The sequence below is a fragment of the Stegostoma tigrinum genome, chromosome 37, assembly GCF_030684315.1.
Source record: "Stegostoma tigrinum isolate sSteTig4 chromosome 37, sSteTig4.hap1, whole genome shotgun sequence".
NCBI classification, from domain to species: Eukaryota; Metazoa; Chordata; class Chondrichthyes; order Orectolobiformes; family Stegostomatidae; genus Stegostoma; species Stegostoma tigrinum.
Window position 1 is genome coordinate 670750 of NC_081390.1, and position 14084 is coordinate 684833.

Genomic DNA, 14084 nt, shown 5'->3' on the forward strand with positions numbered 1-14084 from the left:
ACATTTGGCTGGGAGGGAAGGGAATGGAGTTTACACTAGGAATTGAAACTGGCTTCCCTCCAGTTGTGAAACAATTTTCATTCTTGCTGGATAGAGGAAGCGGTGAGGGTTAAAAGGCATGCCAGTAGGCTGAAGCTTGGTGAGTAATCCCATCCCATGATGTGTTATGCAGTGCTGTTTAATAATGTGAGCAGCCAACCACGAGCATGTGACTGATTACACAACTGTTGACAATTCCAAACCAGCGTGCTCCAGCTTTTGCTTCCACATTCCCACAGTTGCCTTTTTTCCTGAGTAAGCTCAACAGTTTTGCTGGCAGTTGAAACAAAATCTTTAGTGCCCGATAGCAGTGTTTCAAAACTCAAGTGTTCAAAAGATTTTAGCACTGATTGGTAAAGTATTAACCATGTTTATTAACATCAGCTTTCTACCCAACTGCCCCATAATTGATGGATTTGCTGTCACATTGAAAACTGATTTATTTTTTCTTTTCATCTTTAAGACCTTTAAAATCCGGAGTTTGATTGGGCTTTTGGCCACTTCTCCTGATATCTCATTCTTTGTGTGTTTTTTGTCTGATTATCTCACCGAAATACCAGTTGACACTGTCTATTAAAAGCTTTATTAAAATGCAACTGATTGCCTGCAATAGAGTGAACACACATTACTGATCTTGACACTCGTAATTTCGATCAAGAGTTGACTACAATTTGAAAATTGCTAATAGTTAGGAAACCCTGATGTTGCTGAGCAATCTATAACTGGATGCAACAGAAATGGGGAGCTATGTCACTGAAGGATAATTTTGAATACTGAGACCTCCCTGAAATTCCAGGTATGGGGGAGCACGACCATTTGCATATCTGTCATCCTGAACACCATTGTTATTCCGTCGCATAATGGCTGTGAAGTACTTCTGAAGCCTTGTTGTTTTTTTAAATCTGCGACAGCTGTAGCCAGTCCCCTCTTGGGGCCAGAAAGATGCGCTGAAGGGTCTACCTTCTGGTGTCAGAATGTAAAGACTGCCTCAGACTGTGGAGCTGTAAAGCATTGTCAACTGACTGTATGGAGACAGCCAACTGTGGTAAGTTAGGAGGAGCACTGTTTCTGAGTGCCTCATATTTCTGTCAATCGTAATGTCATCCTTTGGAGCAGGTTTCTTGTGATATCAGAACAATTGCTGAGTCATAGTTAATAGGTTCTGGTGCAATGTGATTTTCATTAGAATTATTAATGGTAGGAAAGAAACTGCTGAAGTTTTATTGATTCAGTTGCGATTTACCACTGCAGGAAATTGTAGCAATTTGAGGTCCTGAATTATTGATATCACAGCTTGCTACACAATGTGCAGCTTTGCCTGAAATTCACTGGAACTAAAAACATGATGCATTTGATGGTAATATTGCATTGTTCTCCGAATAGTGATGGATAATTCACAAATTAATATTATAGAGACATAGAGTATTATGCTAGAGAAAGGTGCCATTTAGCACATCAAGTCCATGCTGGTCGTCAAGCACCTGTCTAATTACATTTCTCACCGCTTGTCCATCACCTTGTGTGTGGCGTTTCAAGTATTCATCTAAATTCATCTTCAGTGTTGCGGTGGTTCCTGCCTCAACCACCCTTTCAGGCAGAGAATTCCAAATACCCACCTTGGCGAAAACCTTTCCCCTTACATTGACAGATAAGTAACTGCCGGATTTATCAGGTATAATCATGCTTTTTGTGCTTTCCTTAAGCTGTGATATCCTGTGAGTCAGTAGATATCAATTAGAATGTGTTGATTTATCTGTGGGTTATTGAGAGAGTTCTCAGGAACTGATCGATTGGGGAACTAGGCTTCAGTATTAGATGGTTAGCATGGGTTTTTAGACTGAGTAGTATCTGCACGATGGCAGAGACTGGATCGAAATGCCCACGCTGACGGAGTAAACATTTTCTTTGGTTTCCACGTGAACTAAATTTGAGCCCGGCTAATCCAGCAGTCGGGGAGGCCTGGGTAGAGCCCAAGCCTAGCTCTCAGTGAGGCCTGGGTGAGACAGTCCAGTTTTCAGTGGGGCATGGGCAGGGCCAGTCTAGTGCTCAGTAGGGTCTGGGCAGGAGGTAAACTGCAGTGAAGGCGTAGAATAATTCAACACTAATATGTCCTTCGTTAATAAGAATACTAGCCTGAGCTTATATTCAAGATAAATGTGGAGGCAGCAGAAGGAGAATCTTGAAATTAACAGCAGAAATTGAGGCAGAATGTGGGTTTGAATGAGGAAGGGGGCCTAGGGATGGGGGAGGCATTGAGTGAATTGTACACAGGAAACCTGCCTTGCAATGGTATTGTATCGGAGAATAAATTGCAGTTTCAATGGGATGAAGGGCCTGTATTGTTCTATGTTCTATGTTGAAGTATTTTAAAAAATAAGCACATTTATTTCATGTATACATGCTTCCTAATCTGGTCATGAATTTAACATTTCTGATTCATTGTGGAATTAAATGCTAGAAATAAGACTTTTCCTGAATTATATTTTTTTTCAGAAAAGTGTTCCTTGTGATCTTTGCACAGAAGTTGTGTCTGTAATGGGAAATCTTCTGAAAGACAATGCAACAGAGGTATGAGTTATTTATTATCAAATATATCTGGAACGATGCAGTGAAGGTGCCACAATCTGGCGGCATTTTGAGTTGCAAAAAGAATAAAGAGAAGTTACATAAAATAGAGTTCAGCTTCCGTACAAACTTAACATAGCTCCAGGCCTTCTGTAACATCTCAGCAGAGTGTCCCAGACCTCATGGAGATCCTGTGCTCCCGGTCTACTGCAGCCCGGAATCCCTGCCCCAGGCACTGTGTCTACCATGGTGAATTGCTGCCACTGTGAAGAGTCCCCGCTCTGGGCACAGCTGCAGCCAACGACTCACTCAGTGCATGCTTCAAGCTACTGCAGCCAGGACTCCTTACGCCAAGCACTGCCACAGCTGAAGATTCACCAAGTTCCCTGAATCCATGCCCCAGGACCACAATAGCTAGAAGTCCTCGCTTTGGACACTGTCACCGCTGCAGCTGATGATTCATCGAACACCACTCCAGCTTTCCCATGATGTCAGAGGATGAAGAAAGAAGAGAAAGAGAAGGATGCAGCCAGCTCAGGAGCCCAGGTTCTACCTACCATGCCAGGGTAGCCTTCTTGAACAATGAACAAGAAGCAACTCCTCAAGCTTGCTGCACCATTTAATTTGATCAAGACTAATAGGGTCAAGTTTGCATTCTTGCCTACCCCTAATGAATAAACCTTCAGCCCATTGCTTACCAAAAATCTACCCACACCTGTGTTAAAAGTATTCGTGGACTCTGATTCTGCCACCTTTTCAGGAAGAGAGTTCCAAAGACACATCCTCTGAAAGGGGAAAAGAAAAACCTCTTTGTCTCTGTTTTGAATTGCTGACCCCTTGTTTTTAAACAGTACCCCCTTAATTCTAGATTCTTCCATAAGAGCAAACATCCTCTCCATATCTGGCCTGTCAGGATACCTGAAGATTTTGAGATAACAAGGTGTAGAGCTGGATGAACACAGCAGGTCAAGCAGCATCAGAGGACCAGGAAAGCTGATGTTTCCGACCTAGACCCTTCGAAATGGGAGCTTTCCTGCTCCTCTGATGCTGCTTGGCCTGCTGTGTTCATCCAGCTCTACACCTTGTTATCTCAGATTCTCTAGCATCTGCAGCTCCTACTGTCTCTACCTCAAGATTCTGTATGTTTTGATCAAGTCATCTGTTAATCTTCTAAATTCCAGTGGGTAAATTCCTCATAAGGTCCTCCCCCCTCCCCCAGCCCTATTCTAGGTATGAGTCTAGTGAACCTTGTTTGAACTTCTTTTAATGCATCTATATCCTGACCTGAATAAGATAACCACTACTGTACACAGAACTCCATGTTTGGCATCACTAGTAAAGATGAGCCAGAACTTCCTACTTTGATATTCAATTCCACCTGCAATAAATTATATTCGCTTTCCAGATTACTTTCGTACACATTTTGTGACTTGTGCAGGAGGATATCCAGATCTGTCTACATCTCAGATCTCTGCAATCTTTCACCATTTAAATAATGCATTTTTAATTCTTCTTACTAAATGGATAATTTCATGCTATCTCACATTAGTCCGTTTGCCAGATGTTTGCCCACTCACTTCCTATGTCCTCTTCACTACTTATTTTCCTAACTATCTTTGCATTGTCAGCAAATTTTGCAACCAATTCAGTCCAGGTTATTTGTGTGAATTGGAAATAGGTTCCAAAACTGTTCCCTGTCACACACCACTTACCACATTTTGCCAATGTGAAAAAAAGAATCATTAACATCTACTTTTTACTTCTTGATAGCTAGTTAACTCTGTATCCGTGCCAGTATGTCTCCACCTCACACAATGAGATTTTATTTTCCACAATAATGTTTAATGTGACACTTTATGAAATGACTTCTGGAAGTACAAGTGCAGTCCACCCACTGGTTTCCCTTTATTCAAAGCACATGTTTCTTCAAAGAATGCACAATGGATTGGTTAAACGTGGTTTCCCTTTCACAAGACCATGTTGATGCTGTCTGATTACCTTGAACTTATCCAAGTCCCCTACAGTACCATCTTGAATAGCTGTTACTATTTTCCTCTATGACATACGTTAAGCTAACTGACCTATAGTTTCCTGTTTCATGTCTGTCTCCCTTTCTGAATAATGGAATTATGTTTGTTGCTTCTCCATCCTTTCCCCAAAACAAGGAAATTTAAGAAAATTGAAATAATGCACCTAGACCAATCTCATTAGACAACTTCTTTATGCTTCACCCTACGGTGCAGTTACTGTTAAGCACCCTGTACGTCATTCTTACAAGTGACTTCTTGCTTTTTTTATTTTCATCTCCACCCAAACATTTCCACATCTTGGTTTCCTGGACTTAATCATCTCTAACTATTGTGCAAATACCATTATTATCTTGCACAGCTACCTTCTCACCTTTCTTAATTACCTGTTCTTCCTAAATATCCTCTATCCTTCCATATTCACATATCAATTCATGTTACTCTGCAGCCAAGTCTCTCTAATGTCAACACGATCATACTTAATTGTTTCTTTTATTGTTGTTAGTTCAACTGATCTGTTTTGAGTGCTACATGCATTCAGATACAGTGTCTTTGGTTTTATTCTTTTTGTAATCTGTTGACTTAGTATTAGGTTTGTGCTGTCTGTCTGTCTGATTTTTCCTGCATTAATATATTTTGCCTTGTTTCTTATCTTTGATTTAGGATATCTTCCCAAGTTTGGTATAATGCCCTAACTGCTAAGGCTAAAATCCTCTGTACTTCCTTATTTATGCATTCGGCAAGAACACTGGCTGCAGCTTGGATCAGCTGGAGACCCCTGGTATTAATCCCACTTTCGCCAGTGGTTAAGCTACATATTCACCTTTGAATCTAATTTGCCCTATGTTAGTTTGCATGTAGCTCAAGTAATAATCTATAAATTATGATTTAAGGTTCTGTCTTAATTTGGTATCTCGCTCCTCATATTGACAATGATGAACGTCTTTCTTTGTCATGTTAATGCTGTTGGAACATGTCCACTGGGTTCCCTAATGATCCAGTTCTGAGTACGCTCTTTAATTCATGCTATGTTGGTTAGTTTTACATGTTCCTAATACAGAGGGCCCTAGCTGACCCAGTTACAGAGAAAACAGTGTGGAGCTGGAGGAGCACAGCGAGCTAGGCAGCATCTTGGGAGCCAGAAAGTTGATGTATTGGGTCGGAACCCTTCTTCAAGAAGGTCCATTTCTGAAGACGGGTCCCGACCTGAAATGCCAACTTGCCTGCTCCTCTGATGTTGCTTGGCCCGCTGTGCTCCTCCAGCTCCACACTCTGTAACCTCTGACTCCAGCATCAGCAGTGCTTACTGTCTCCCAATTACAGAGGAACTATTTCAGCTGTTTCATTAATTCAGCAAATCTGCTCTTATAATTGCGATCTTGTTAAAATAGTGTTCAAGGCTGAGAACTTAAATAGTAGATTTCAGTTAAAATTAAAGTTCTGGATTCGCGCAAAAGATTTCGACAACCACCAGCTTGCCAGCATTCAGTCCTGAGTTGCCCTACGTGCTGTTCTAAGATAACTTTGTAGAAACTGAGGTGAGGTTCATACTCCAGACGAAGGAGCCACCTTGGAGTCAAAAGGGTAATAGCAATCAAGACAAATGGCTCTGCTTTGAACCAAATACCCTGAATTGGATCGTGTTCCCACTCATTACTCCATCTGCCTTACTTTCTTACGCCACACCATGTGCACACATGCATGCTTGTTGCCAATGATTCTGAATAGCGTTGCACAGTATTTCTGGAAATAGCTTTAACATTGCAATAGTCTTGAAGTTTAATTGCTAAAAGAGGATTTGAAACTGAAATGAATGTTTGAACTGAACTTAGTTCCCTTCTCTGAAAGCACATTTACTTTTCTTGGAGGTGGAGTTGGGTTAGAAGGGGAAATGGGGGTCTGTCCGGATTAACGGTCCAGGCTGAAACTGTGAGCATTTCCTGTCTGATTATTCTGAGAAATACTGTGCTTTAAAAAAGGTGTTGCAAAAATTCCATGTTATGTACGCTATGTAACAGTGGCCAGATAATTGCGCTGTAGATCTTTCAGTCATCAGCAATGTTGGTTCCAGCTGAAGTGCAAATGGATAGCTCAGTGTCTCCATTGCAAGTCCAGTAAGCAGAGTGGAGGGAAGGAGAAGACAGATTTATGGGGCAATAACTGCTGTATTCAACTATGTCTTTTGAGGTCTAAGCCTTTTACTGAAAAAGTTTGGGTCGCTGAGTCAGGACAGCGATTTGTAAAGTGTGTGAGGGTTTCATAAACAATGCCAAGTGGCATTACATAGATGTTAGACCAGCTATTAAACTATCTTAACTCATCCAGGGCAAGTATCAGCGTCAGTCCGACGTATCTGACTCAAGTCTCTATTTGAAGTTCAGGTTGAATAGAAGGTCCCAGACAGCAGGAAATTAACCTCATTGGAAGTTTAAACTTGCCAGACAATTCACTCATATGTCGAGCATCAATTCTTCACCAGGTTCCTAGTAGATATCTTCTGACGTACAATTACTCAGGAGCTGCAAGATTTGAGCCTCTATTAAACAGTTCAGTGTTACTAAGGACAGAACATTTCTATTTTGCATCTCAATAACTATAGATATGAAAATGTTATGATCAGGAATGGCATCATCTCTTTTAACAATCTTTAACCTCCATCCAATGATGGTGTAACACACACCATCATTTCACATTCACAAAAGCGGAAAAGTTTGAGCTTGCAGCTTTGCATTTGATGCTTCACTGCACTGTGGAGCTTCAGTTGCAGGCCGCTGTCCAACATCTTGGTACTGCTAATAGGGATTGTGCTTGTTTTCTTAGAGATTTTCACTCTTGAGTCATTCAATAGTTTGGGTATATAATGCTATCACTTACCTTGAGTCTATTGCATGTTGTTTCTGATTTTTGATATACAAGTAGTCCTATGTTGTAACTTAAGCAGGTTGACACTTTTTAGATATGCCAGGTGCTGTTCTTAGCATGTCCTCCTGTACTCTTCATTGAGCCAGAAGTAACTCCCACTTCGATAATAATAGTGAGGATGAGCTGGCATGTGAAATTGCAGATTATAATTGAATTTCAGTTGCTCATGATTCACGGTGTCTTGTGGTACAGAGTTCTGAGGTACTAAGTTGTTGGAAATCTATCCCATAGCACAGTGCATTGTTGAGAGGACTTTCAGCAGTGGCGTTCATATTTTCACGTACTTTCACAACTAGTCATTAACAAACATGAACAACGTTCTGGATGTGAGTTTACTCGCTGGAAGTTTTGTTTTCAGACGTTTCATCACCATTCTAGGTAACATCAGTGAGCCTCCGATGAGGTGCTGGTGTTATGTCCCGCTTTCTATTTATCTGTTTAGGTTTCCTTGGGTTGGTGATGTCATTTCCTGTTCCTTTTCTCAGTGGATGGTAGATTGATTTGGAGCCTGTGTGTTTGTTGATGGAGTTCTGGTCGGAATGCCATGCTTCTAGGAATTCTCGTGCATGTCTCTGTTTGGCTTGTCCTAGGATGGATGTTAAAATGTGAGGCTGGATGAACACAGCAGGCCCAGCAGCATCTCAGGAGCACTGGGCCTGCTGTGTTCATCCAGCCTCACATTTTATTATCTTGGATTCTCCAGCATCTGCAGTTCCCATTATCACCTAGGATGGATGTGTTGTCCCAATCAAAGTGGTGTCCTTTCTCATCTGTGTGTAAGGATACTAGTGATAGTGGGTCCTGTCTTTTTGTGGCTAGCTTTCTGCCTGTTTGTCCAATGTAGTGTTTGTCACAGTTCTTGCAAGGTATTTTTTAGATGGCGTTTGTTTTGCTTGTTGTGTGTATAGGGTCTTTTAAGTTCATTAGTTGCTGTTTTAGTGTGTTGGTGGGTTTGTGGGCTACCATGATGCCAAGAGGTCTGAGTAGTCTGGCAGTCATTTCCAAAATGCCTTTGACGTAGGGGAGAGTGGTTATGGTTTCTGAGCACGTTTTGTCTGTTTGTTTGGGTTTGTTGCTGAGAAATTGGTGGACTGTGTTCATTGGGTACCCGTTCTTTTTGAATACGCTGTATAGATGATTTTCTTCTGCTCTCCGTAGTTCCTCTGTGCCTAAGTGTGTGGTGGCTCATTGAAATAATGTTCTAATGCAGCTTCGTTTGTGGGTGTTGGGATGGTTGCTCCTGTAGTTCAGTATTGGGTCCGTATGTGTTGTTTTCCTGTAGACGCTGGTTTGAAGTTCCCCATTGGCTGTTCGCTCTACTGTGACATCTAGGAATGGCAGTTTGTTGTTTTCCTCCTCTTTTGTGAATGTTATGCCAGTCAGGGTATTATTGATGGTCTTGAAGGTTTCCTCTAATTTGTTTTGTTTAGTGATGACAAAGGTGTCATCCACGTAGCGGACCCAAAGTTTGGGTTGGATGATTGGCAGAGCTGTTTGTTCGAGTCTCTGCATTACTGCCTCTGCTAAGAACCCTGATATCGGAGATCCCATGGGTGTACCGTTGGTTTGTCTGTAGGTTTTGTTATTGAAAGTGAAGTGGGTGGTGAGGCATAGCTCCACTAGCTTGATGATGATGTCCTTGCTGATGAGGTTGGTGGTGTCTGGTGTATGTCTCTTTGGTTCTTCTAATAGTGTAGTAAGTGTTTCTTTGGCCAGATTGATGTTGATGGATGTGAACAGGCCTGTTACGTCAAAGGAGACCATTATTTCATCCTCTTCTATCTTGGTGTCTTTGGTGTTCAGGAATTCTTGGGTGGAGTGAATGGAGTGGCGGCAGTCTTCTACTAGGGGTTTTAGTCTTTGGTGTAGTTCCTTGGCTAATCTGTAGGTTGGTGTTCCAGGTAGCGAGACTGTGGGTCTGAGGGGGGGCTCCTGGTTTGTGAATTTTTGGTAGTCCGTAGAAGCGTGGTGTGTTGGATCCATCTGGTTTCATGAACAACGTTGCTGGAAAAGCTCAGCAGGTCTGACAGCATCTGTGAAGGAGAAAACAGAGTTAATGTTTTGGGCCCAGTGACCCTTCCTCAGACTCCTTCTGAGGAAGGGTCACCGGACCCGAAACATTACCTCCGTTTTCTCCTTCACAGATGCTGCCTGACCTGCTGAGCTTTTCCAGCAACTTTGTTTTTGTTCCTGATTTACAGCTTCCACAGTTCTTTTGGTTTTTACTTAGTCATTAACAATTCTCTGTCCATAATGTTAGAAGTTTGCTGAGGCCCTAGATCCATCCCTATCCATTTCTATGACTGCATTTACTATCACACTTTGGTATTTGCATTACTGTAGAATGGCTATGCCATGTTTATTAAGTGGAGAATAAATGTTTTTCTATCTTTGTCCCATACTGTTAAAATACATTGCAATCACTTCGTTCAACTTCGCTGTCAATGAAAGACTTCTACTAAAAACATACTCTGATAACATTATATAGATATATAATCTGTTCAAATTTGGTATATTCTTTGTCAGTCACACCTGTGTCCTTTAGCAGGATTTTTAATCTTCAAAACGTGTGAGCAAATTAGCTGGAAGCTTTAAGACAATTTGCTTTGTTTTCTTGCTCACTTCTATCACCATTATGCCATTAATGCTTCAGAAACATTCTGATTAGAAATGTTTTGCTGAAGAGAAACAGTAATGTCATGATTCAGTAAACTGCAAATCCATTTACTTGCCAAAACCAGTTGCTTTTTCATGCTCCCATTTCCAATTTCATTTCTGCCCTTTTCATGCAAGTCTTGCTTAACAGCAAGAGAAGTTTACAAAATTATGAGAGGTTTGGATAGTTGGAGTCTTTCTCCCAGATTATAAATATCAGTTACTAGGGCTCATAGGTTTAAGATAAAAGAGGGAAAGTTTAACAAAAGGCAAGTTTTTTTTTACAGAGTGAGTGGCACATGCTGGAATGCTCTGCTCAAGGAGGTGATAGAAGCAGGTAGAGTAGCAATGGTTAAGAGACATCTTGACACATGCATGAATGGGCAGGGAATAGAGCAATATGGACCACATCGAAGCAATGGAATTTTAGTGTAGAGAGGCATGATGTGTTGATTTGCCAAAGGGCCCATTCCTGTGCTGTGCTAGTCTTTGATCTTTGAGAGTTTACATCAGTGCTAATAAAGTAGCACACTCCAGCCATTCTGCTTGATTCCACATTCCCTGTAATGTATTACTTTCTGCTTTGAGCATTTCATTCGCTTGTGTTGTTTTGAGTCATACCTATTCCCAGTTTTCTGGCAATTTCTAGAGCTCATTGGCTGATTATTGCTGCTACAATCTTGTCATCTGTGATGGAGGAATCAATTCTTCCTCAGTGTCCACCTGACTGGAATCCAGTTCAAAACAATCTCTGTTTCTGGTTTGATTTCTGTTTGGGAGCAACAATCCCCAGGCTGTATGTGTTTCCTCATTGAGGGTGTAACCTGTGTTAATACATTTACTTAATTCTGCCACTGGCCATAAAGTTCGGACTCATAGTTGCTCTGTCTTTGGGAAAGTGATGGCCTAGATGTATTGTTGTTGAAATGCTAATCCAGAGACTCAGGTCATGGTGTGGGGACCCAGGCTCAAATCCCACCATGGCAGATGGCAGAATTTGAATTCAATAGAAATCTGGAATTAAGAGTCAAATGACAACCATGAATCCATTATTGATTGATGGAAAAATGACATCTTGTTCAGCAATGTCCATTAGAGAAGGCAGCTGCCAACCTTAGCTGGTCTGGCCACGTGACCTCAGATCCACAGCAAGGTAGTTGACTGTTAACTGGCCTCTGAGCAGTTTGGAATAAGCAATAAATGCTGGCCTAGCAACTGATAGCCTTATTCTGTGAATGATTGATTCTTTTTTGAAAAAGCTAATACTTGCTTTTGTGAAGAATCGCTGAAGCTACTCAGATGAGCAAATGACTTAAAAATATTTTCTCAGTTTCCAACCTTCGCCTTTATGAACCATTCTTTGCTTCCATTTTAAAGATGTTACAGCCATTTGGTCAAGCAGAATGCATGAATTCACGGTGTGAAACATTGCAAGTGTATACCTTCTCACCCTGCTTACCACATACTGTCAATGGTTATCTCTTTTAAAGTGATTCAATAATGATTGTCTTCACCTACCTATTAATACTTCTGCTTTGTTTAGCCAATGTTTATTGATTTTTTCATTTAGTGTGCTTGTTGATCTTCCAGGAAGAACTGGAAAGTTACTTGGAAAAGGCCTGTGACCTGCTTCCAAATCCAACCTTGACATCACAATGCAACGAATTGGTAGATGAATACTTGCCAGTCATTTTGGATATTCTCAAAGGAGAGCTGGTAAGCCTAGACTTTGTAACACTCTGATCTTATGGCAGTGCTCAATGAAGTAATGAATTCTTGAAAGATTAAGTGACTTTTGTAGTGTCTTTTCTAGTTGTTCTCGCCTCGAACCTGCCCAGTTAGAAGCAGGAGAAATTTCTTTACATGAATGGTTAGAATGTACAGTTTGCTCCCACATAGTTTTAAATGAATAGTGTAGATGCTGTGAAAAGGAAACTCTGCTATGTCGAATCTCATTTATGATCAACGGAACTAAATTTCAGAATCCAGAGAGAAGGCAAGAAAGGGAAGAAACTTGGGCTTCTATTGCTTTGTTGACAGTTAGGAAATGGCCTAATTTTGTGTGTCTGAATTTATTTCCTCCTTTTTGATAGGAGAATCCTGAAGTGGTGTGCAGTGCTCTTCACTTGTGCCAATCCCTGCAAGCCAGCCTTGCCAAGAAGGATATTCTGTCCAATGACATACCAGAGGTGGACATGTCTGAATTAACCTCCCCTTTCATTGCCAATGTTCCTCTTCTCCTTTATCCACAGCAAGCCACCAAGTCCAAGGTAAGCAGAATCCTGGATATAGTTGCGCTGTCTATTTTTTTTTAAGGTAAAGTTGATTCTGTTGTGCAGTGCGGATTTTGACTGATACTGATGACTAAAGCTGTTTTTACTTCATCCGAAATACCCAACATGTACCGAGAGAGAAATAGAGAGATTTTTAAGTGTCCTGTCAGTGGAAGATCATCAACATGAAACATTTAACTTTACCGGTGCCAAATGACTTATTGTGTTTCCAGTATTTTACAAGTTTCAGATTTTGAGCCTGCACGGTATTTTACCTTCTCATTTCTTTATCAGTCTAGTTGTGCTCAAATTTTCCCTTGTGCCAATACTTCCTTTCCAATTTCCAGTCCTAATATAGCCTATTGATGCTTGTTTCCTTGGAACACTATGTAGCCTTGCTACGTTCTAACCTGCTACTATGCCCATCCTAGTAATCACCAGATGGCTACTTGCTAGCAGTCTCTCAGATTGTCATACCCCGATATTTGTGTTGATTCTGTTCCTCGGATTCAAAATCTTTGAAGCTTCACCTTCTAGTCTCATGCAATTGTACAGCTTAAGAAGGATGCCTTTTTGTCCATTGTCTCTCTGACAGTTCTACAAATTATTCAATTCATCCTGTTCCCCTACTCCTCAGTACCCTTGGAAGTTTTTCATCTTCAATATTTATTTAAACTATTTCTGAAACTTACTATTGAGGTTGATTCCAACATTATTTCAGATTGTAGATGTTGATGTGTTTGCCGAGCCGGGAGGTTGATAGCAGACTCCCCTTACTAGGTGATATCTTTAGTGCAACCCTGAACCATTTGGACTCTACTTTTGCTAACTAACTCTGACAAGAAAGATGTTTTCCATATAACTCACCAGACCTTATTAATATTCAAAGTCTAACAGTGATTAGACTTCACTGACATTTCTCCTTAAAGATCCAAATTGTTTGGTGTCTTCTTAGCCAAAGATCTTTGTTATGGACCAGACCAGACTCATTCAAATTATTTTAAGAATGTAGCCTAGACCCTGCCTACTACTAATATTTAAGATAAACATGAAGTGTTGTACCCCACATGCAAGGTAAACTGTCAATTTACTTGACGTTAAGCAAAGCACAGTTTATTTAAACACTGTAGTTAAAATACAGACAAGAAAGATGAATCTAGAATAATAACTCTACTGGAAAATTTGTCAGAATAACAGACATAGTAACTAATACTAATTAACTATTCCAATATAGTAACATCCCATAAGCACGCCCTTTGGCAAAAAGGCAAATTCAGTAAAACAGATTTTGTTTCACATGCAACTAGCAGCCTGGGAAGAGAAGCCCCAGTGTTTGACTATAATGGAGAGAGGAAAAAATAGTTCCTACTTCTTCAAGCCCACAACATTAACTGCTTAAAGCTAAACCTAAAAATTAAAGAAAAAACTAGAAATTCTGGCCTGTGAGAGCTGGCTGCACCATCCAGGCTGGTTCTTTTGTTGCAGCTTTTTTGAAAAAAACCCCAAGGCCTCACAAGGTGTTTACTCTGGTGGTTTTGGTAGACTGCTTTGAGCCTCTGCCTTACAAGTCTCTTCACAAAACAGAACAAGATAACCTCTTAAA

General features: G+C 40.8%; 1 protein-coding gene across 1 annotated transcript in view; it reads left to right on the forward strand.

Annotated features, from left to right (window-relative positions):
* Positions 1-14084, forward strand: part of psap (prosaposin) — a 60849-nt gene that overhangs the window by 9843 nt on the left and 36922 nt on the right. The window contains exons 2-5 of the mRNA XM_059640346.1: positions 951-1084; positions 2533-2607; positions 11799-11924; positions 12302-12478. Of these exons, the coding sequence (XP_059496329.1) occupies positions 951-1084; positions 2533-2607; positions 11799-11924; positions 12302-12478 (512 nt within the window). The remainder of the gene's footprint in view (positions 1-950; positions 1085-2532; positions 2608-11798; positions 11925-12301; positions 12479-14084) is intronic.